Source organism: Genypterus blacodes, unplaced genomic scaffold, assembly GCF_046128005.1.
Source record: "Genypterus blacodes isolate CSIRO-AG114 ecotype Tasmania unplaced genomic scaffold, CSIRO-AGI_Gbla_v1 ptg000046l_1, whole genome shotgun sequence".
NCBI lineage: Eukaryota > Metazoa > Chordata > Actinopteri > Ophidiiformes > Ophidiidae > Genypterus > Genypterus blacodes.
This window is the reverse complement of record NW_027466859.1, coordinates 503,701-527,020: the sequence shown is the minus strand read 5'-3', so window position 1 is coordinate 527,020 and position 23,320 is coordinate 503,701. Positions and strand designations below refer to the sequence as shown.

General features: G+C 43.8%; 2 protein-coding genes across 4 annotated transcripts; both read right to left on the bottom strand.

The window, feature by feature from the left end:
• Nucleotides 1–1,379: 1,379 nt before the first annotated feature.
• On the bottom strand, nucleotides 1,380–7,091 carry naglu (N-acetylglucosaminidase, alpha). Its single transcript, XM_076149658.1, has 6 exons — nucleotides 6,631–7,091; nucleotides 5,120–5,267; nucleotides 4,718–4,864; nucleotides 4,431–4,516; nucleotides 3,895–4,151; nucleotides 1,380–3,738 (listed from the first exon to the last, which is right to left on the bottom strand). The coding sequence occupies exons 1-6, from the start codon at nucleotides 7,041–7,043 to the stop codon at nucleotides 2,534–2,536; spliced, it is 2,256 nt and encodes a 751-aa protein (XP_076005773.1). The 5' UTR covers nucleotides 7,044–7,091; the 3' UTR covers nucleotides 1,380–2,533.
• Nucleotides 7,092–9,318: 2,227 nt separating this feature from the next.
• On the bottom strand, nucleotides 9,319–23,290 carry LOC143000344 (signal transducer and activator of transcription 5B-like). 3 transcript variants are annotated; one of them, XR_012963613.1, is made up of 20 exons: nucleotides 23,130–23,290; nucleotides 22,298–22,432; nucleotides 21,279–21,435; nucleotides 21,028–21,117; nucleotides 20,684–20,861; nucleotides 19,690–19,820; nucleotides 19,282–19,433; nucleotides 18,939–19,094; nucleotides 18,406–18,585; nucleotides 17,854–17,941; nucleotides 17,634–17,756; nucleotides 17,233–17,325; nucleotides 16,792–16,995; nucleotides 16,552–16,646; nucleotides 13,893–14,035; nucleotides 13,634–13,789; nucleotides 13,262–13,313; nucleotides 12,987–13,094; nucleotides 12,198–12,874; nucleotides 9,319–12,099 (listed from the first exon to the last, which is right to left on the bottom strand). XR_012963613.1 is itself a non-coding variant. In XM_076149614.1 (20 exons), the coding sequence occupies exons 2-19, from the start codon at nucleotides 22,423–22,425 to the stop codon at nucleotides 12,751–12,753; spliced, it is 2,358 nt and encodes a 785-aa protein (XP_076005729.1). In that variant the 5' UTR covers nucleotides 22,426–22,432; nucleotides 23,130–23,290; the 3' UTR covers nucleotides 9,319–11,369; nucleotides 12,748–12,750. The 3 variants fall into 3 exon arrangements, 2 of the variants coding, with proteins under 2 accessions (XP_076005729.1, XP_076005728.1); XM_076149614.1 differs by having other exon boundaries at nucleotides 9,319–11,369; nucleotides 12,748–12,874; XM_076149613.1 differs by having other exon boundaries at nucleotides 9,319–12,874.
• Between the last annotated feature and the right edge of the window lie 30 nt (nucleotides 23,291–23,320).

Below are 23,320 nucleotides of genomic sequence, written 5' to 3'. Positions count from 1 at the left end.
TCAGACTCGGCCAGGCCCTCACACAGAATGGAAAATTGGGACAGATAAAATCCCACAGAGGAAAACTCAATTATATGGGGTTATCTGTGTGTTTTTCCCACATAAACAAACCTCATCTATTTTTACTCAAGAAATTTCATCTTATAATAAAATCAGCTCATGCATTGACTCTATCATCTAAAAGGTGACTCAAACTGGTTTTGCTCTATTATATATATTTGTTTAATTCATTTTAGGTTCAATAGGGCAAGGGACAAGGGCTAAAATGTAGCTTTGGGTCCATAGTTGTTGTACTCTGTGTATCACAAGAGTAATTCTGAAGCACTGCAGCCAAGTACAGCAGTTTATAGTGGTGACAATGAAACCCCATTTTGTTTTGTTTTGATTTGGGGCCTCTACAGGAAGTGGGGCTCGTGAAGCTATTGGGACCCTTGTGGTATCTCAGAGGCATTTGAATATGTATGGAGCCCAATATAAGCAATGGTTACCAAGCAGGAAGTGGGGCGAAACACGGCTAGACGTACGCAGTGAATCTCAAAAGGCTGCAAGGACAGAAAAAAAAGACATCTATGGGATACTGGACCTCAAATGGCACCAGACTCCCATTAAGCAGTGGAATGTTAACAGGAACATGGGGCCCCATCACAGAACTGCATCCCAGGAGATATAAGCTCCTTTATTGCCCTGTGTCAAAGGACAAGTCATGGATAAGTCAACCACTTAGAGATGCCTGTGAAATACATTGAGACAGGGATCATCTGAGGCTATCATCCTCTCCCACATTTTCTTCTACCATCCCTAATTGCAATCCACATCCCTAATTGCATTGCCAATGAGCTTATCTGTTGGAAAGACTGCGCTATTACCCTGATTGAGTTAACATCACATAAACAGAATACCGGCATCTGTAAACAAGTTGAATGTCTGTTTATGGAGAAATGAAGCCCCGTCCTGTCCCTTCTCTTGGATTCGATTCATATCAACGTAATGATATTGTTTATGCTATATAGGCCTAAATCTGCCTTTACGTAATACAGACATGGCAGAGGTATTATTCTGCCGTGAGACATGATTTCTATCAGTATTACATTAGCTGGGTGGGTCGAGGGGTGTACTTATTAAAAACATGTAATGGGAAACTACAAATTATGGAGTTTCTAACAAGCATTTCCAACCACTGGACGTTATTGATAAATTGTATGTTGGATGAATTTGGAGGAAATGTCTTCAAATTATGCACATTTCCATCTGATGGAGTGGTGACCAGCTACACAAAATGTTATTTGTTTTTATATTTTTCAGTCAGTAACAAAACATAGAAACCTTATTGAACTTTTTTTTTTTTTTTACACAAACAAAACATTCAATAATTAAGATGATGACGGTCAAGTGTTTTTATTCAACACTGTCACTGTTTACTCCTTTCACAACTCAGTTTTCTTACTGTATCTTGTAGTTTGATGATCTAGTGCCATCTACAGGATATTTGATGACACGGCATGTTCCCCCTTCTCCGTGTGCATGGGTCTCATCAAGCAGCAATTCAATGGCCTGGGTATAATGAAGTTCATCAACGACCTCTTGGTGGCGCTATGTGCTGACAAGAACGCAAATATCCCCTTACGAAATTTTATCAGTCAGCAGATGTAGAAATTGCATTTAAGATGTGACATCACCAGGTACAATTACTGAACTACAAAAACAGCATTTATATCACGCCTGTAAAAGTATTGACTGCAAAAATAAAATCTTTGACGTCCCACTGCCAAGATACAATTTTTACAAAAAATTGCAATATTGAAAAATAGTCATTTTGATGAAAACAAACCTTTAAAATATCTTTACTGATTTACTTGTCAAATTATACAAACATTTCATATAAAAATATATCTTATTAAGTACTAAGTACAATTACTGAATTTATCAAAATAACTTTAAATCTGTTTATTCGAGCTGTGCTAATGTAGTGACTGATACAAAGATAGAATTTAACAAAAAAGAAAAATATTGCAACTACAATTTAGTATTCCAATACAAAGACAATGACATTTTGACGAAAACAAAACGTTTAAAAGAATTTTACTGATTAAACTGTGAAATCACACACACACACACACACACACACACACACACACACACACACACACACACACACACACACACACACACACACACACACACACACACACACACACACACACACACACACACACACACACACACACACACACACACACACACACACACACACACACACACACACACACACACACACACACACTTTACTGACAATAAAATGGCATCTTTCTAGAACACTGGACCTTAAGTTGCTCCATGACTCGTTGGCTCCTTCCAGATCTTGGCTAAACACCTGATGAAGCTGATTGGCCACGTGTATAAAAGGGAGAGATGGGAAACATGCTGTACCTGGATTGAGACCCACTGAGGTCTAGAACACTAACAATAAAGGCATCAACTGGGACGCTGGAGGTGGAGGGAGACATTCTTTGTGCCGTCTCTGTTTCTTCTGTCACTATAGCCTCTTCAGGGCCTGTGGGTAGTATTTCAGAAAGATCCTGTGGGCAATTTCATAAGTGTCTCCCAGTGGTTTGGTAGGATACTTGCGGCCGTTGTAGATGAAACCCTTCTCTACCTGTGAGACTAACTGATCGAAGGCGTCTTGCTTAAATGGCCTTCCACTGTTCAGGCATTCCACTAGTGTCTGCACAAACAGGCCCCATCGCTGAGCGTAGTAGTCCTCCATCAGACCTCCCCACTCTTTGCTGGCGTAGTCCAGTATCTCACCACTCGGGCCCCATAAAGTGAGTTGGTTTCTGGCATTCATGTCATACAAGTCAGCCTCCTTCTCGTCTAGGCCTAAGGACCGCGCCCGCTCCAGCCATGTCCCTAAAAGGAAGTTAACGTCACTATTGAGCAAACGATTGAGCTCGGGCAGGAGGTCGTATACCAGCACGCCGCCTGCAGTCAGCAGTTCTGGAAGGTGATGATTCCGGAAGGCATCTGCTATCTCCTGGTAAAATAGCGTTACCAGCACTTGCAAGACCTGCCGGGTCACGTCTACCAGATCGTACCGGAATGTTTCCTTGGACATGTGGGACGGAGCCACCTCCATGATCAGTTTCCAGGCTTTGAGCAAGTCTGCTGGGTCATACCACCGGCCGGTATTCATGTGAAACGAAGGCCGGCGCACCAGCGGGCTGTGATTGTGGTTGCGGTAATGCGGCACGGTGCAGTTGTAGACGCTGGCGAACAAGAGCCTCCACGCAGCCGTCAAGTTGTCTTCTGTGCTGCCGTAGCGTCGCAGCGCATACAAGGACGCCCACTTGGCCAAGTTGACAGGCTCCTTGCGCCAAGCCAGTTCGCTCATCAACTCAAACATCACGGGATTCTGCTCGATGCCCTCCGGTGTCATTCCAACTCCAACCAGAGTGGAGTTGGGGAACTTCAGGGCTTGAAATGGCCCCGAATTGATGCTCTCGACCGTTCCAAAGAAGCCGCTGTTTCCCCCAAAGTTTTGCAGCATGCACCAGATGAATGGCTGTCCGTAGAAAGACTCGGTGTAGGAGAAGATCGGCTCCGTCTCCGCGAACAGGTCCAAGACAATCATTCGTCCAATGGGAACTCCGTGCAGAAGGGCTTGAATTTGAGCCGGCTGCCAGAAAGTTGCGTCGCTAAAGAACAGCCATCCCTGCATCAGCCAAATCGCCTCAGGATCAACTGAAAGAACAAAGTAGAGAGAAGCAATTCTAGTACCAAGGGTTCATAGAGCTTTTGACCAAAGACTCGACTCCACTTCCAAACCTAAACTACCTCTGCAGCATTTGAAAATGTAGTGCCGAGATGACGGCGCCACCTTTGTCAAGAACGTCTCACCTGCGGTCATTGAGGCAAAGATGGAGCGACTGACTGCAGACAGGTAGGTGGGGTCAGAAGAGGGCGGAGTCATCTCGTTAAAGGTGTCGGTATTGTAGATGTGATCCGTCCCGAACCGTTTCACCACCTCGGACAGATAGAGGGACCCGATTTGGCGGAACAGCGGATCGCGCGGGTCTAAGATGTACGAGCACGAGAAGCTGCAGTTGAAGTGAGACCACGGTCCCAGCCTGGTGACGCTGGCTTTAGGATACAACCTGAATAACAAACAGGATACGAGTCAAAACACGGACTCGTTCACAACAACCACGATGTCGAAACACAGCACATGACTGATGTGTGTGGACATCCCAACATTACATCAATAGGTCATGCGGAATTTGCTTCCATTTAGCTCGTGAGGACAGACACTGATGTAAGCCGTTATAAACTGAAAGAGATCTTAATTTTTGTGTGACTTACCCTTACTGACATGTTACATAATAGCACTGTGTTTAATGAATGACTCCTTGTAAACTGATAGAAACACAAGTTACCCAAGTATTCCCTTTGGAATATTCCCAGAGAAGGCTGGCAACACGGGAATCATACCAAGTGACCTCATTCGCTCCAGGATTTTAAACTGCAAACAGAGCAAAATGTTCTGAGTTCTGAGAGGATTCACTCAGCAGCTTGGGAGCAGTTAAAGACAAAACACCTGAATGGATCAGCAAATTGTTCAGAAACTGATTTTAAACTGAATTCAAGTGTAAGGGCTAACAATCAGGAGCGATCTTTACAGTACATTCTTGCTCAGTATGATAGTGCATTGAAATTCCAGTACTTGGAGGTAGAGTTGGTTGATGTGCCAGGATTGTGGTAGAGGCCCACCGAACCTGAACACGTTCCCCATGCGGTTCCAAGCCAGAAAAGTCGGTCCAGAGAAAAACTCTTCGATCTCCGTCTGGTTTAAGCCCAGAGCACGATAAACCTGACGGGTGGGGGGGGGGCAAAAAACACTTCCTGGTAAAGAGAATGATCTGTATTGTATTGTTATTTTGATGTAGCAGCAGGAACAGGAAGTAGTGCAGGTTAATCAGGAATCTCCTCAGACTGTGCGTCAGTTTTGCAGAATGATTACAAACCATAAATGACCCCTAAAAAAAAATTAAAATGAGCACAAGAATGCAACATAAACATGCAAAATGTGGCATTAGCCACAACGTATTCAGGGTCAGCATCTTACCTCCTGCCACAGAGCTTCCTGGCCAGTGAAAGCCAAAGGCAGATTGATGCCATTCAGCGCCATCCAGTCGATCTCTCTCTCCCATCTGGGCCAATCCCACCACACGGAGGAGTAGCTAAACGTGCAGACATTCTGGTAATACCGGAATCTAGACAGCAACACAAAATGTTTTGTTAAAAAGGGATACATCTTTAAGAACATCATTTCCAAGGATCCAAACGTAGAAGCAAAGCAACTACACTGTAATTCTTTGTCCTGGCGTGACAAAGTTCACTCTGTCTGAACTCTTGACAAATGACAGAGGTTCTTCTTGTGTTTCTTTTGAACTATTTGCTGTGTAATGACTGACAGTCCAGGCTTGTAAAGATGCTTGACGCTTGTATACGATTACCAGTAAAGGCTCTTATAGCATCAATAACCTCAGCGAAAGGTTATTGCCGCTATAACGCCATAGCGGCAATAACCATTCCTGAGTCCTTTTGACAGGGATTTCTGCACGAGTTGCCCTCTGCAGCTGACTTGGTGCAAAACATGGATTGACCTTCTGAGCAGGACGCAGCAAACTAGTGAGTCACCATAGCAACAACTCAGTGGGATTTGACAAATACTTTTATTGCTGTGTTTTTGTCTTGATGACAAACAGCTGTTACTGAAGCTCAGTACTTCCTGTAATGAGGCTTTTATTGTGAAAGATCAACAGTAAGTGTCCATTCACATTGTTTTATTTCGGCTCAGTTAACTCACAGACAAATTAAAAAGGAAATAACGTTTGTGTTTAATACCTGGAGTATACAAAAGGTCACAGTCTCACAGATGGGATTTTACTTTAATCAGCTGTTTGATGGGAAAGTGAAGTCATGTGGGAGAAAAGTTAGAATAAAAATACAGCTTTCACTTGCTCTTCACCTCTAAAAAGGTGTCCGTCATGGGAAACAGCAAACTGTGGCTCCCCTGCCGCGGCTTTACAATCTAACCAGTGTGCACATGACATAACTGTGGTGAGCTGATGCGAGCCTAATGCACAACAGATAATTGAAAGGAAGCGAACATTAAAGGGCCCTGTGTGGCACAAGTGTCCATAATGCTAACAATAAACAATGAAATATAATGTGTGACAACGTTCCATTTGTCACATGCACACACAGGAGTGTAAACTGGGGGGCTGGGACACTTTTCAGGGGGAAAAGCCTAACTGAAGAAAATAATGATGATTGTAACCGATTGCAGAGGAAAATCTATGAAAATTCGGACATTACTACGCAATAAAGATGATGCATTTCATGGGAGACTTTTGTCTAATGGGACCTGTAACCTTTCCAAGTCCTTTGAGCAGCAGAGGAATAAAGCAGCATCTTTAAGGAGACACAATTAATCTGCATCATCCGAATTAATAACAATCGATTATTAATAACAAACAATTATTCGGAGAACATTTAAATTAAAAGGTACAAATTGAAACGTATGCTCTTTGTTTGTTGTGATTTGGTAAAGTCTGTGTGTGTGTGTCTCACCGGTGCTGGGTGCTGATGCGCAGGACCCCGGTGATCCTGGGCAGAGGACGGGGCAGGTCCAGCTGGTCTCCGGACCACGAAACATGGCAATTGCAGAAATACTTTAAGTAGTTATAAATGCCGGAAGTCACAGCGACCCCGCTGCTGCCTGTGGCAACCACCTGGTTGTTTCTGTTGGAGCGGAGTTCACACACATCTGTGCTGTCGTTGGAGAGACTCCCGTTAACGACCACCAAGAAGTCTGCTGACCTGGACCCGAGCAGGCGTTCCAGGAGCTCTGCCACCGCTCTGCCCTGCGCCGCGTCGCCAGCCCTCGGCTTCAGGTGGTTCAGGCTAGGGAATGTGCGGTGCGCCGCTGCGGTAAAAGCGAAGCAGAGAAGAAGGAGAACGCTGCGGGCACTCCGGAGCGACATTATGGTACCTTGTCACACCTCCTCCAACTCAGCTCATTCACAGTCCTTCTGGAGGAAAACAGGAAGCGAGCGGGTTTGGCAGAGGTTCTTGACCAATCAGAGACAGGCCCGAAAACTCAGAGCCAATCAGAGAATAAGGATGATAAAGTTATCACGTGATTTATCTGCCACGCAAGTTCACTGTCACGTGACCATGTAACCAAAAAAGTCAACGGAGGACACAAACGTCCAAACCAATAAAGTAAATAAAACAAAGCAACAACGGGAAATAATTTCAGAAGAAACTACACAAAACCTCCAAATTTACAACATTTTTACAAAGTTTTTTAATAAAGTTTTAAATAAACTTCTATGCCGCTTTAAAGCGTACATTGTTTCGTGGTCCGGAGACCACGCATGTCGATTTCCTACAACGCATGTCGATTTAGTGTCCAGCGAAGTGACGGCATCCCACCACTAAAATGCAGCGTTTCCACATCAGCGTTTAACGAAGGTGATTACCCGAGGATATATTATCTGCCATTTTAGTAAATGATTCTTTCATGGTATCTCAGAATCAGAATCAGAATTCCTTTATTTGTCCCACAACGGGAAAATTTACAGTGTTACAGCAGCAAGGGGGATAGTGCAGACAAAGAGAAATCAGTTCAATAAAAAATAAAATAACAATACAATAAGCAAACACTCAGTTTGAAATGTATAAAGTGCACATGTGCAGTGTTATTGCACAACAATGTTTTTAACAGTCCAGCTGGGAGTGGAGAGGGCTGCCGGTGACTGCGGTGTTGTAGAGCCTGGCCGCCGCAGGAAGAAAGGACCTGCGGTATCTCTCTGTGTGACAGCGCGGGTGAATCTGCCACTGAACGAGCTGCCCAGAGCTGACAAGGTGTGCTGGAGGGGGTGGGACAGGTTGTTCAACAGTGATGACAGCTTAGTAGTCATTCTCCGGTCTGCCACCACCTCCACAGTGTCCAGAGGGCAGCCCAACACAGAGCTGGCCTTCCTCACCAGTCTATCCAGTCTCTTCCTGTCAGCGGCCGAGATGCTACAGCCCCCTCCGTCTGTGAACGGCTTTCCGTGCCTTACGATCTTATCAAATCGATCTTCCTGGTCGATTTGCTGTCCACAGCGTTCCACAACAGTGTCCAAATCGCTATTTTACGTTCATTTCCTGTACTTTTCAGTAAAAGCTGCGTGTTGGTTCTGGAAATGTCTATATATATTTTGCCTTTTCCTTCTCTTATTTATTATTTCTCTCATATACATTTCTCTCCATATAGCAAGCACATTATTGTTAATTATTATTATTTCTCTCCCGTATTGTTGTCAGTGAAAGCAAATTGTAATTGTCCAGGCAGAACTCTCTTTGTTCCTCCAAGACTTGTTTTGGAGGAACCGCTATTGCGGTGCGCGACGGGAAGAGGAGCGATACGAAATAAGTATCGCCTCAGGCTAATGAATGAGGCCGTACTTCTTTGTATCGCAGCAGGAGAACGAGCGCCCAGATAACTATTAAGGAAGATCTGCGCGTTATTTGATAGGTGAAGGATGAGGAGAAGTCGAGATGCAGAAAAAGTTTGGGAACCACTGACTTAAGAAATTTCAGATTGTTTATAATGTTTTGTATAAAGATAGTTGAATGAAAGTAAACATTTGCAATATGTACTTATTTGCACTAAAACAAAGGGAAAACTTGGAGTTGTCCATTTATAGGTTATTATGCTATGATTTTACTCATCCTGCCCACTTAAATCTAAATTGGGCTGAATGTGGCCCCGAACTAAAATGACTGACACCTCTGCATTATAGTTTCAAGTATTTTCACCCTTGCAGATTAAATGAAGATGGCAAAGAAAGGATGAAAAGAAAGTGGAACAATAGAAGTAACTATGATGACCTCAGTATGATACGGCTCTATCTGGCATTGTAGTCGAAAAGGTGAGGTTATTATTATTATTGTTTTTTTCAAATTCATGGGTTTATTATTTCAAAATGTCCATCTAGGTTAGAGTTCAACTGACCAGAGTTGGTCTGGGTGCAGATAGAAGATAGTCATCTTTTCTTACTGTAAATTACCACAGAGTGACTGTGAGTGAATAAGCTCAAATCATCCACTCTTCAATGATGTGACACACAACTGTCAGCATCTGTAATATAAAAATGTGTCATTACTTCAAGATGTATGTTGATATAGAAAAATGTATACATTCCAGAACAGTCAAAAAGGACATTTCCTGCACTTTACATAAAATTACCGACTCAAAATCACAATGAATATGGTTAATAATAAAAATTTTATTTGCATTGCCACAATACCAATATCACATTTCTTGTTTGTCGTACATTGTGGAAGTAAACAGAGATTCCTGCCACAGACGACAGTGGCCGATAGATACACTGCAATGTACAGGTGACTCACAACACAATCTAAATATGTTGACTACTGAAAGACTGAAACACCAACATGAGGGAATTAAATCAGCAACCTCATGAAACAACTGCTGGTGTGGGCATCAAAGTGCTTGATCACTTTTGCCAATTTGTCATGAATAAAATCTTTGTTTCAGTTCAGCGATTTAACAAAAAAAAGGAGGCAAAAAAAGCACAAGAGTTAGAAAGTATTGTATTTGCACTTGAGTCATTGTGTGTTGCTTGATTTGGACTTGGCTGCCTTTATCTCAGTGTTTTCCTAAAGGTTCACCAAGGCAAATCGTAGCAAAGCAACTGGTTCAACTTTGACTCAAATGTCTTTTAGTAACACACATGAAACTGTTTCTTGGTTGAGGCAGGTGCCACAGTGTGGTGCTGAAGAAAATGGCTTAAAATTTGTCCTAGATGGACACACTGACAGTCTCCTGACAGTCCCACTGGCGAAAAAGGCACACAGAGAAAAAGAGAGCACGATTCAGAGAGGTTCAACATCCGAGTTATGAGCTATTGCCTTATCTGATTATCGTTACTAAGATTTGTTTTGAGTTATTACTGAAAAGGTATTAGCAGCTATGAGGTATAAGCAAATTTCAATAGATATCATGGACAAGTCACTGTGCCAGGCCTCTAAGACAGCAGATACACAGCACAAGCGTTCACATTTTAGATTCCATTTTGACAAAATAAATGCGTACAAGTCATATGTTTAAACTTCTACATAAAGCAACACTGGGTGGTTGGATGGCTGATTCACTACATGCAGAGGCTCTAGCTACTGTTAAAAAAAAAACTGATAAACATCAACCTGATTTGGAGTTTGAACAGAAATTAAGTGATAATTTATGAATTTACTAAACATCTATTAGAGACTTATCTCTGCTTGTATGCTATTATGGGTATTTCTAGTCACCGTCATAGTCACAAGTGTTTTCACTGAGCTTTTTCGCTTGTCTGGGACGATCTAATTTATATTTTCTTTTTGCAATGTTTTAAATATTTACTTGAATTTAGAGCCAAACCCGTGACCTAGCTGCTGTCAAATTTCTGAATAGCTCAAACATGTTCTTCTGGTCAAGATCCAATTGTATTCTTCACATTGAACAACCAACCCCATGAGGTTTGGAGAGTGGCAAGAAAACTCCGCAGTAGGTGGCCAGAAAATATATTGACAGAAAAACTGGTAACAAGTTTCAGCTTTACAGAAAGACACAATTGCAATCGATGGTGACTATCTAAGAGAAACATTCAGCAAACACACACATGGGGGCATGCAAACGCACGCACAGCAAAGGAAGTGTCTCTAAAAACTAACAAGAATTTTTCCTGAGTATCACAAGGCATTTAGAAATCTTCCATCAGAATTTCAACCGGTCCAATTATTTGTAAAAGCCATTTATCGTCACATTGTTTTGTCCTATTCAACTTTATTCATGTTCATGCTTCTGTGGACCAAAAATGTGCAGGCCTGAAAACCAAGCCTGTGTTGAACAAACAACTTGAATTGAAATGAATGCGCCATGCGGTGCAATCGATAACTGTGTTATCTGTGTCCACATCTCTTAATGTACAGCCACAAGCAAACCTTAGCCAACCATCTGGAATTAAGATGTCTGTGAAGGTCACGGTATCTAAGAAAAAGTCAATCTTAGGCAACTGGACTTCCTGGCTGTGAGGATGGTCGTTAGAGTGATTGGTCTCACCTGTGTGGATAATAGCCACAGGTGACTCCAATCACTCTAACGGCCAACATCACAGTAAGGAGGACTAATTATGACCAATTCGGAGTATGAATGATCCCGGGAATCCCCACCAGTCTGCCAGAACTGAAGAAGAGTTTCAGAGTCTTCAAGCCTTTCCCAGCAAGTCCAGTTGCTTAAGATTTACTTTTGCTTGGATCTGGAATCAAGCAAAAGTAACACATATTGAGAACCACACACTCTAATAAAGATCAGACCACATTTATAGAGTAACTAATGCACAGGTCCAGGTAACAGTTGACATATTGTCCTTGCCACTGTATCATCCCTTACTATCCAAAACACTAACCCCACCCCCAAAATATAATACTATCTATAAAAATAAAATAAAAAATTTGACTCAAGAATTCACCACCCAGGCATTTCTGGACACCACCTTGGTATGTAGATCACATTCACAACATGTAAATCATCAGGCAGGAGTTACAGATAATCATTTTAAACACAACATTTCCTGCCCTTCACAATTCACAGTTTGACTGAACTGATATTTAGGCTGCTGAAACAACATTACCGAGCATCGTCGTTAACCTCGCTCCTGTAAGATTGCTGTGAAACAAAAGATTGGCAGAAGCGTTCATAAATGTTGCCAGAATAGCACCTAAGCCTGTGTAACTCTGTTGTAAGGCAGTGTATGATAAGTACACAAATGATAAATGCCCCCAAAATCAAGATAGCTCACAGAATAGCTAGTTTATACTGTACATTTTCATGAGCTCATCGCCCAGTGCTGGCAAAAACCTCTCAGAAAGTATGTTTCCATTTATGTACAAAAACAACATTGACTCAAATACTGTACGCTCCCCGTTGAAGTCCTGAGACATTATGGTAAACGGGACAGCACATAAACTCAAACTCATGTCAAATCGCTGCTCACACACACACACACACACACACACACACACACACACACACACACACACACACACACACACACACACACACACACACACACACACACACACACACACACACACACACACACACACACACACACACACACACACACACACACTTAGGCCAAGTTTACAATATGACAACAACTAGGGACATTCAAGTTGCATTGAAATATTTGGCAAGGCTTAATGTCTGATCAACGCTTGCTCACCAAAGAAAACCAGGATCACCATGGCAACCACCTAACAAACACATATGGCGCTAATGTTTGTGCTTTAACCTGATCTTATCTTAAGACGTGCAGCTATTCCCTACATAAATACTGTTGCTATAAAAGAAATGTGGGAGCAAATTCTGGTGTGCATCTGCTACAGGGTTTCAAGGCTTAATGTCTGATCAACGCTTGCTCACCTAAGAAAACCAGGATCACCATGGCAACCACCTAACAAACACACATATGGCCCTAATGTTGAGCTTTAACCTTCCTACATAAATACTGTTGCTATAGAAAAATGTGGGGGCAAATTCTGGTGTGCATCTGCTACAGCGAACGTCTTCCCTGTTTGCAGACCAAAAGTGATGGGTGTTCCTGTTAAAAGACAATGAGAGTTGTTTTTTACGTTTCATGACTGCTGACTGCTCCACTGGTTGGCCAGGGGCCGGCGGAGCAGCTCCTCCACATGGCGCGCCACATCCATGGTGTCCTCCAGGTCAAAGTCTCCATCTGGATCCAACATGGTGTCACTCCTGATAGGTCAGCAGCAGAGAGCAAGACACAAAATAAGAAGAGCTTCATCTAAATTACTGACTGTGTAGAAGTCTTTACTTAAATAATTGCATAGATAATTAGTGTCCTCACATCGCAGGGTAAACACTAAAACTATTGGGATGTCCAACAGAAGGGGACGGCGCCTGGTCCATAAATGTGGGAGCTCCACTGCTGGTTTCAGGGTTCGGGGTGGTGAATCTATGGAAGAAATCAAGTGATCATACATAATGTTAATCATTTCTGGTCAGTTATGCACAACTGTAAGTGACCACCACTGATCTGATTGTGTGGCTCATCAACAGCTGCTGTTTTGTTCCCTCAATAACGCCATGGCACTTTTTTGGAAAACAGAAAAATAAACTTACTCAGGCACAACTTGTTTGATCTGCGGTTTCACGTATCCATCCACTGCTTTAGCTGCAACAGAAACACATTGAAGGGAGCTAAGAATAGCGAAGAAGGGAGCTCAAGTAGTTGCGTAAACTACTCTTTCCACACCTGACAAAATCAGTATTTCAAAACAATTTTATTTGGATTATGCCGTATCAAACCTACAAAACATAACACAAATACTGATGTAGCTCTCCTCATTCCTGCAGGCAATACAGTGTGTTTTAATCCACTATCTCCATCTTGATGAACGGATTAAGACTCTTTATCATTAAATGAGGCTAATTTGTATAACCCACAGCAGTGTGATAATGTGATGATAGGAAGGAAAATGTGCCGATACGTACAGAGTGGAGGTGTGTAGTACTTAGCGAAGACCTCGTCCTTGGGCCGGTCTGGATAAAGGAACAGAAGGTGGTTGAGGTCACTGATGCGGTCTGCTAGGGAGCGAATGGAGAAGTCCTTGGTTGTATACGGCAACAGATTCCAGACCAGTCTCTCGCCTAGCAAGACAAAACATATTGGAATCACAATCAGTTTATTTATGGACTGGATTTCATTGAACCGTGACGCTGGAGCCTTAGGTCCATTAAAGTCCTGTGGTACCTGGTTTGTTGGGGTTCTCAGCCACCCAGGCTATGGTGATGCCTCCAATCTCAGAGTCACTAAATCGTAGCAGGAAGGTACCGTTGGGTTTGGACATCAGAAGGTCTTGAGCCTGCTGCTTGTTTACAAAGCCCAGGATGGCCCTGCAAACATGATCGACACACATACAGTACATGTATCTTAACACTGGTTCCTGTGTCTGACTGACATTGACATCGACTATGACCAAGCCTTATTCGTCATATATACATTTAGACGATGTAGTATATATGACCACACCGGCCAGCGCTCCCTTGCATTTTCCTCGCCAACAAATAAGATGGACGAACTCAAGATCTGGACCCTCACACGCAGAGGGCTCATGGAGGAGGTCAGAGGTGGAGGAGTATGCATTTATGTAACAAATCATGGTGCACGGACTCTGCCCTTGTGGATACCCATTGTTGTTGCTGATCTGGAGTACCTGGTTATAAAGTGCAGAGCCTTCTACCTTCCACCTGCATTGTTGCTGTTGCGGTTTATGTCCCACTGGATGTTAATGCTAAAGTGGCAATGAAAGAACTTTATGCTGTTATTAACAAACTGCAGACCATGCATCCAGATGGAGCCTTTATTGTCACTGGGGACTTTAACCACTGCACTCTACAGAGTGTTCTTCCAAAGTTTCACCAGAACGTCTCCTGCACCACAAGGGGACAAAGAACTTTGGACCACGTTTACACAAGTGTGGCTGAGGCATACAAAGCCACACCCCTCCCCCACCTAGGTCACTCCTATCACCTCTCATTGTTCCTGCTCCCCAAGTACTAACCCCATCATTAAACAGGTTAAACCCACAACAAGGACCGTCAAGATCTGGTCCGAGGGTGCTGACTCCATTCTCCAGCAGCAATTCCAACAAACAGATTGGAAAGTGTTCTCCGCTTAGGCCACCACAGACTCTCTGATCAACATTGACAATCTCGTAAACTCTGTCCTGGATCATATCAACAGGTGTGTGGACAGAGTGACATCACTCAAAACAACCCGAGAAGGGGAATTTCACAAGCCAAACATGGCTACAAACTGAAGGTTGAAGAGCACTTCAACTCCTCTGACCCCCGGCTTATGTGGCAAGGCATACAGACATTCACCAGCTACAAACCACCCAACACTGTGCCCCCTACCAGCTCCACCTCCCTCCCCGAGGAGCTCAACCACTTCTACGCTCGCTTTGAATGGGAAAACAGGGAGGTGATGTCCAAGGCAGATCTACCTCTCAACAAACTGCCTCTTACACTCTCCACCTCAGAAATCTGTTCCATCCTGAGCAAGGTGAACAGCCGGAAGGCAGTTGGCCCTGATGGAATACCTGGGCGTGTGCTCAAAGCCTGTACAGAGCAGCTGGCCAGGGTCTTTGCGGACATTTTCAACCTGTCCCTGGCCCAAGCAGTTGTTCCCACTACCTTCAAGACCGCCACCATCATGGCAGTGCCACAGCACTCCACCACTGTGGCCCTTAATGACTTCTGTCCTGTTGCCCTCACCCCCATCATCGCCAAGTGCTTTGAGAGGCTGGTCCTCTCACACTTAAAACCCTGCCTACCTGCTACCTTGGACCCTCACCAGTTTGCCTACTGCCACAACAGGTCAACTGAGGATGCCATCTCAATGGCACTTCACTCCACATTGACACACCTGGACACCCCAAACTGTTACGCCAGAATGCTGTTCATTGACTTCACCTCAGCATTCAAGACTGTGATCCCCTCCAAGTTGATCTCCAAGCTCAGCCAGCTTGGTATCAACACATCCCTCTGCAACTGGACTTTCTAACTAACAGACCCCAGTCTGTTAAGATAGATAACCTCTCCTCCTCCACTATCACCCTGAACACCTGCGTGCCACAAGCCCGCTCCTTTACTCCCTATTCACCCATGACTGCCTAGTTAAAAAGGTGCAGCAGCGCCTCTACTTTCTTCGGAGCATTAAGAACCTCCTTTGTCCCAGGATCCTGGTGAACCTCTACCGCTGTATTGAGAGCATTCTCACAAACTGTATCATAGTATGGTATGGCAACTGCTCCGCATCAGACCAGAAAGCACTCCAGTGGGTGATGAAAAGCGCCCAAAGGATAACCGGTACACAGTTGGATGGCATCGAACAGATCTACTGTAGACACTGTCTGGGTAAAACCAAGAACATTATAAAAGACTCCTTCCACCCTAATAACTTTTCCACCCTCCTCCCATCCAGCAGGCGCTACAGAAGCCTGCGCTCACGCACCAGCAGGCTCAGGAAGAGTTTCTTCCACAAGGCGGTGACACTGCTGAACTCTACTCCATCCCCACACTAGCATCATTTTGCACTCCACTGCCATTTGCACAACTTGCAAATACAGAAAGTTAATAATACTAATAATAATACATTTTAGTGCTCTACAAACAAAATGTATTAATATTATCATTTTATTTCATTTCACTTCCCGTTTTGCACAAAGACAATTTGCTCTCTATTTATTAATTTATTACCTGTATATATGGTTTATTCTGTATATATTATAGTACATTTTTGCACTTCTGGTTGGATGCTAACTGCATTTCATTGGCTTGTACCTGTACTTTGCTCAATGACAATGAAGTTGAATCTAATCTAATCTAATCTAGACTAGAGTCATTACCCATCATTCCAGTGAGGCTTGAGATGTTTCTTCATGAGCTCCACAACTCCATCAAACCATTGCCAAAAGGTGAAGTTGCGTCCAGGCAAGCTCTCCTGCACAAATCAATCGTTTCAGAGAATGTTGGTGACATTCCTGTGTTATATGACATTGCAGCAGATAAGAACTACACACACGGGTCATGAAAAGCTACACCACATCATAACTGAGTCCCTGGACCCCCTCACAAACCAGCCTCACCCGGTTGAATTGGGCCCAGGATATGGTCATGGTGCGGTAGTCTTCAGGGTTGTTGCTGCTGGTAAAGCCCTTCTGTGCCAGGAAGCCCAGGTTATCCTCCGACAAGCCACGCCCACTGTGCATCTCCGCCTTGTACTTCATGTCCAGAGCCTCACACAGCTGGGGCCACAAAACCTTGTCAGGTACGATGAAAGGCACCCGACCCTGGGGAGGCAGACGGCGGTACAAAGTAAAGATACATATCAAAAATTTAAAACAGACATGGCAACAGTTTAACATCGTTAACACAGCACACAGGAGTTTGCCTTAACATTCTGGCCGTCAGCGGGAGGGAGCCGTGTGAGATCGTTTGATCCCTTTGTGATGACACTGGTAATTCTCAAAATGCAGAAACAGTGCAGGTACTATTTCTGTGCAAAAAGATCTTTGAGCACAACTCACCGGCTCAGCAAAGGCGTTGTCCCACAGGACTGTTGCGGTGGCGTTGTTGTCCTGACTTCCATGGACAATCACCACCACAGGCAGCGATAACGTCTGCAGGTTGAAGACAAGAGAGATGATCAAAATGGTTCCAAAAGGCTCCTTCGACTGTAAATCATTCTAATCTGACATTTGAACAGCATAACCGGAGCAAAGATGACTTTAAGTCCAAATAAAGGTAAAAATCTTGTAGGGGACAGCGCAAAATATGCTTCAAACAAAAAAAAGAGAAGAGAAACATGGAGCTAAAACAAATCAAAGTCAAATCAAATTGCCTGATATTTCTTCTATAAACCAAATATTAAAAAGTGCCAATAATATTCTAAACATCACAGTCACATGTTTACAACAGAACTGATTACTTTGACATGGAAGACCAGCTCGTTGCCTCCCACACTGAACTGCGATTCAAACAGAACAGTGAATTTCTCCTCCGTCACCGACTCGGCACCTCGACGGTCTGACCGCTTGATCCTCTTCAGTGACTGCACACACAGAGGCAATTTTAGTATTGTATGCCAGTAGAACAACACAGCATAGTACAATAACTAGTAGAGGGGAAAAGAGAGGAAAAGAGCTCACCATGTTTCTGAAGTGGGCACTAAGGGTGCCGGTAGCCTGGTGATACTCCATCACACAGTTATTGTTGAGGATTTCTCCACTGCTTTCACTAACCCGAGGAAAATAACACGTTTAGACATGTTCAGTACGTCATTATCAAATATCAATCCATCAATGTAACCATGAGAGAGCACAGTTCAGGCACTAAAATCCAGTGTTTAACTATAGTCACAACTAAAACCTAGCTCTTTGAAAAACAATCAAGAGTTTAGGCAGGAGTTTTTTTGTGTGAAAATAACAAGACTGGGTGTCAAGTGGAGCCTAGATTTTCCAAATGTAACCCTCTGACCTGCATGCTAGAGGGTTAAATCTGAATTGTATGAGATGACAAAATCTTTTAGGTGCCTTTTGACAAAACAAGTGAGTAGAGGCTCCTGTCTATCAAAGTGTCAAAGTGCCACTGAGATGGTTGCCCGACTGGCAGGTTCTCCCAATACCAAGAGGACATCTAGAGCAATCACACAGGATCACACAGATTATGTACGCAACTGCATGTTGGAATGTGTCCCTTACCTGTGTGTGCTCTCATTCTTCAGCAACGCTTTGGCCTGCTGCTCACTGACAATGACTGCCTTAACCTGAGGTGGATTCATGTGGACGTTCAGCTTCCCACCAACCAGAAGGCACACCGTGGCTGCAAACTTGGTCTGGGTCTTTAACACTTGGGGTGGCTGCTTTTCAATGATGAAGGTACTACAGAAGGGAAGGTAGGACATCTCAGTAATATGATGCATACATGTCATAATGAAGTACAGCAAACTTTTTTTGTAACTTCCCTTGCTGCTGTATCACCAGAGATTCCCCCAGGTGGGACTAACAGAAGGTGTATCTGAGCACACTGTGTAATTATTCAGTTTCAAACAGATCCAAACTGATCTTGAGGAAGTGAGATATCTGGCTCCTGCTCAAGCATGTCAAAGTACAGAGAGAGAGACGTAAGGGGGGCGCAAAACAATTTCGATCTATAAAAGGGGGGCCCTGGAGAAAAAGTTTGGGAACCACTGATAAACAGATATGTATGGTTTAAGACACATTCTAGGTTCTACCTGGTAACCAGGGCAGAGATGATATCTGTAATGTCAGCATTGAGTTTGCTCAGCAGCTCTTCCATGGGGCCCGGCAGAGGAAGCTGCTGCGTTAGATGTTCGCAACGTCGAATCTGCTGCCGGTTCTGCCAGATCAGGTCAGCCAGCTTCTCACACCTGGTGCACAGGGAGGAGACATCAAGGTGGTTACAACAGCTGGCTTTGGGTGGCAGCTTTGTCACATAATTCTCATGAGCAACTCTCGTGAGGAACTTGCCCTTTTTTTTGCCTGGAAAGCCCGGCAAAATAATTCTTTAAAAACTTCCGGTCAGTAAAATGATTAATAGGCATATATTATATTTACCAGGACTGGAGGACATCTAGTCCGCCCTCAGGAGGCCCGCCATTCCCCGCCAGCTGCTGCCTCCTCTTCCACTGGATCAGCTCCTCATCAAGGATCAGAGTCTGCTGTTTTCTCAGCAGGGCCAGAGTTTTCTGGTGCTGCTCCGACAGGTCCTGCAAACAACAACAACAACCAGGCTTTTACATAGTATTGTCCACTTTCAGATGGACGGGCTGACACATAGTGCAGCTCAAATAGGAGTCACAGTTGTTGATTCCCTCGTATTTTATATTTTCTTGATCATTACTGTAAGCAATGATCACCACGTATCGATGTGATTTAAACAAAGACGAGGCCAAAAAGCATAATACACCTTTCTTGCCACTATAAACGGTACAAACAGTAGATGTGAATGTTAAATCTTCCTACAAGTCTGTATTTCTGTAGTGTGCTGGCCTCTCTGGTGAGCCAGGCCTCCACAGTAGCCCTCTTGCTCTGAAGGGTGGTTTCTCGCTGGGTGCGCTCTGCAGGAGGCAATGAAGCCAGACTGCTCAGCTGGGCTGATGAAGCAAGAAGCAGAGGCATGGATGAGTTCACAAATACAAGATACTCTATGTCACTGAAGCAATACGCCGAGACTAAATGAAGCGGTTACAATATGTAGTTCAGCCACAAAGTTATCACCACTTCCTCAAAATTGGAGACCTTTGACTGGTCAGAGTGGGTTGCTTGCGTTTTCTGAAGTCAGTAGAAATTGCTGATTGTGACAATAAGATTAAACAGAACATAAAAATGATGGCCCAGTAACAACAGATGAGATTTATATTTAATGACCCAGCAAAGCCATTTCCAGGGCAAAGCTGTTCCTCCAATCATCACCATAAACAAACGGAACAAAGCGAATGGAAGAATGTAAACAATTTGTTTGGGGATATAATCTAAGCACAGATCGCGCATCATTTCGTTCATATAAGCAATCTTACTACAGAGAAGTAAGTACGTCATGAATGGAGTATAGATGGAGCTTGACACACACATTTATTTCAGCCTTTAGCACACACATCTTCATGAATAGAAAAATAAACACCTTGTTTTTATTATATTCTCTCTTCTAATTTAAGCAGTGCTAGGTACTGCAACTTGTGTGCAACCCAGTGTTGCATTATTGTAATTGGAGCCATTTATTTGGCGTTTCTCACAGTCTTACTTTTGTTTTAGTCCCAAACGCGCTAGTATGATTTACACAGCAACTCCTGCTAGACAGCTTGGATGTGTTTGTGTGTTTTCTAGCACAGTTTTAACAATCTCACAGATTGAATAGTAACCTGTTTGCATGTGTGTGTGTGTGTGTGTGTGTGTGTGTGTGTGTGTGTGTGTGTGTGTGTGTGTGTGTGTGTGTGTGTGTGTGTGTGTGTGTCCTCACCCTGGATGCGCAGGTTCTCCTGGTATTGAATGATGAAGTACTCCTGGCTGTGCTGCAGCTTTCGCAGTTCGTTCTCGGTCTCTTGTGTGGCCAGACGAAGCTCTTCAAAGGCTTGGTTGATCTGCTGGTGGCGCTGAGACAGGCTGTCCATGGCCTGACCGCCGCTCCCACAACTGGCCTGAAAACAAAACCTGGGCTCAGTCTCATACTCACAAGTCAACCAAGCTCATGTGTTCTTTTTACCAAGGATATCATGAATGTTTAAATGTTCAACTAAGGTAAAACATGGATATAACGTATATGCAGCTTTTCTTTATGGACAATCAAACACACACTGCACTTACATTTGTACTTTCTTGAACGAGCCTCTGCTCTGAGTGGAGAATGTGTTTAATGCAGCGCACCAGCTCCAAAGGACAGCGGTCATAAGTGCTCTGAGGAGACATTGCACAGACACAGACACACACACACAAACACAGTAGTTCCAAATCAATTCCAATCCAAATCAGCTTATGGCTGTCCAAAGTATTGCTGCAACAGACAGACAGATCTAACTTGTGCGTTTTTCCATTCATTTATAGGAGCGTAATCATACCTTGAGCTGGCTGGCACAGTGGCCTAGCTTGATTTTAAGCAGAAAGCAATCTTCTCCGACCTGCTGCTGGGCTTTCCTTTGCAGCTCAGTCACCAGGCTGTCCAGCAGACGTTTGGCTTTGGTCTCCTCTGCTGTGTTGTCCAAGTCCACCGAGTCCCTGCGAGAGAGAGAGAAAGAGACAGAGTAACATTTTAAGCAAATCAGAGCCACAGGCAAGCTCAGACTTCTAACACGACGAAAAGAAGAAACAGGATTACAACCTAAAGGGGTTTTGCGTGTGCAGACAGATCCATGCTGATCACTGGGACAAGGTATTCCACATTTGGTTTCCTAGCACTTAATTCAGTGCCCTTAAACCTGAACGCACACAGTTAAGAGCACAGACTAGGTGTGTCTCATTGCATATGAAAGTGTAATTTAAAGAGCGATCCTTTGACTGCAGTTCGGAAATGCAGCCTTAGTTTGAAAGAATTTGGAAGTAACAACCAGTGTATCATTCCCAGCCTTGTATTTCCAAGAAACCAGTGCGTTTTTCCTGAAAAGGAGGCAGAGAACGCTACAACATGAAACAGCTGCAATCCCTCTGCATTTCCATTAGTTACTACACACACAGTGTCTTAGCATAAATTACTGAATTCCATAGATTTATATTCCACTCTCTTCCACAGTTGGGATGGAAATCGAGGGTCTGAAAGTCCGATGGTAGTCTCATTACTCTTCCCAAATACAGTAACCTAGATCACAACATTTCCTCAGAGCTTCTAATGCTTCTAATGCTCACTGACAAAACGTTTCTGTTTTTTCATTACATTGTGTTGTGAAAAGATGGTGTAATTGTTTCACCGCCTGCACTTCATTAGAGGGGGACTCATACAAAACTAATTATCACCATTGCGTATTCAGACATTTCAATATTTAAACTGACAGACACATCCCCAAATTTGAAATGATAACAATGGTGGCTCCACTAGTCACTTTGATAGGAGTAAAGACGGACAAAGAGCTGATGTAGTGCGTACCAGAGCTGGCTTTCAATCCACTGAGCCAAGTAGTGTCGCACCTCAATGGGGAAGTGTTGGCCGTACAGTGCCTGCATCTGGTGCAACGCCTCACCCTGAAGCTGTTGAGCCTGGATCCACATCGCCATCGTGCTCCTGTGAAGCGGAGGAGGCAGGAATGAGGAGATAGGGTTAGAGGATCAAAATGGCCCAAAAAAAAGTGAAGAATGACATATGAACTATGCACGGTCTTCATGTTTACATGACTACACCACCAAACAGAAGGCCGTTACCACACAGAGGTCGAGTTAAGTGGCACAGGGACAAGAAAGTGAGTCATGTTGGAGAGGAGGGTTGTGTTTAAGCTGACATGGGCACCAACTCGTGTAAATTCAAACAAAACAGTAGCAATTGCGCACAACAGAAGCGCACACAATTGACACAGCGCAGATATAAGTATTAGTCATATTTTATTGTATTCATCACGAAACGTTGCGTGTAGTCTACCCCGATAGAGAGAAGCTGACATACTCAACATTGAACACATCTGGGCTACAACAGGGACACTGTGCAACAAGTTCGAAACTTAGCTCCGCTTGCTAATATTTGTATACAATGAGGCTGGCAAGTTGACAACAGGAGATTATTCAATGCAAACTTTGAACTTAAACTTCCTCTTGCGTGTGTGTGGGTGGGCAGGGAGGTGTGTACACTTTGGGCCAAAACAGCGCTGCTAGCTAAACTAGCTGTTGCGCTAGTTAGCATAGTAAGAAGAAGAAGAAGCCTGCAGGGCTTCACTTTGACAAAACTTCGCCACAAAGCGCTACAGGTACGTTAGCCGCTTAGCACTTACCTTTAATTCACCAAAGCCGAAGCGGACATCAACAGCTCGCACAAGCACCGGGCAGCATACAGGGCCGCTTCACCTACACAACGGTGACACAACTGTCACATCGCCAACTTTCACGACTTCATTGTCTTCTGTTTTCTGGTAAAGCAGCTGTTGTCCACTAGTATCAATGCTGCCAGAATATCAAATACATC

Coding starts and splice junctions, on each gene's coding strand:
- naglu (XM_076149658.1), bottom strand. CDS start 7,043: ATGTCGCTCCGGAGTGCCCGCAGCGTTCTCCTTCTTCTCTGCTTCGCT. Junction 5,268..6,630: donor CGCATCAGCACCCAGCACCG/GTGAGACACACA, acceptor GTTGCTGTCTAG/ATTCCGGTATTACCAGAATG. Junction 3,739..3,894: donor CTTTGCCTCAATGACCGCAG/GTGAGACGTTCT, acceptor TTGTTCTTTCAG/TTGATCCTGAGGCGATTTGG.
- LOC143000344 (XM_076149613.1), bottom strand. CDS start 22,425: ATGGCGATGTGGATCCAGGCTCAACAGCTTCAGGGTGAGGCGTTGCAC. Junction 19,434..19,689: donor CACTACAGAAATACAGACTT/GTAGGAAGATTT, acceptor TGTTGTTTGCAG/GACCTGTCGGAGCAGCACCA. Junction 16,996..17,232: donor ACAACGCCTTTGCTGAGCCG/GTGAGTTGTGCT, acceptor CTGCCTCCCCAG/GGTCGGGTGCCTTTCATCGT.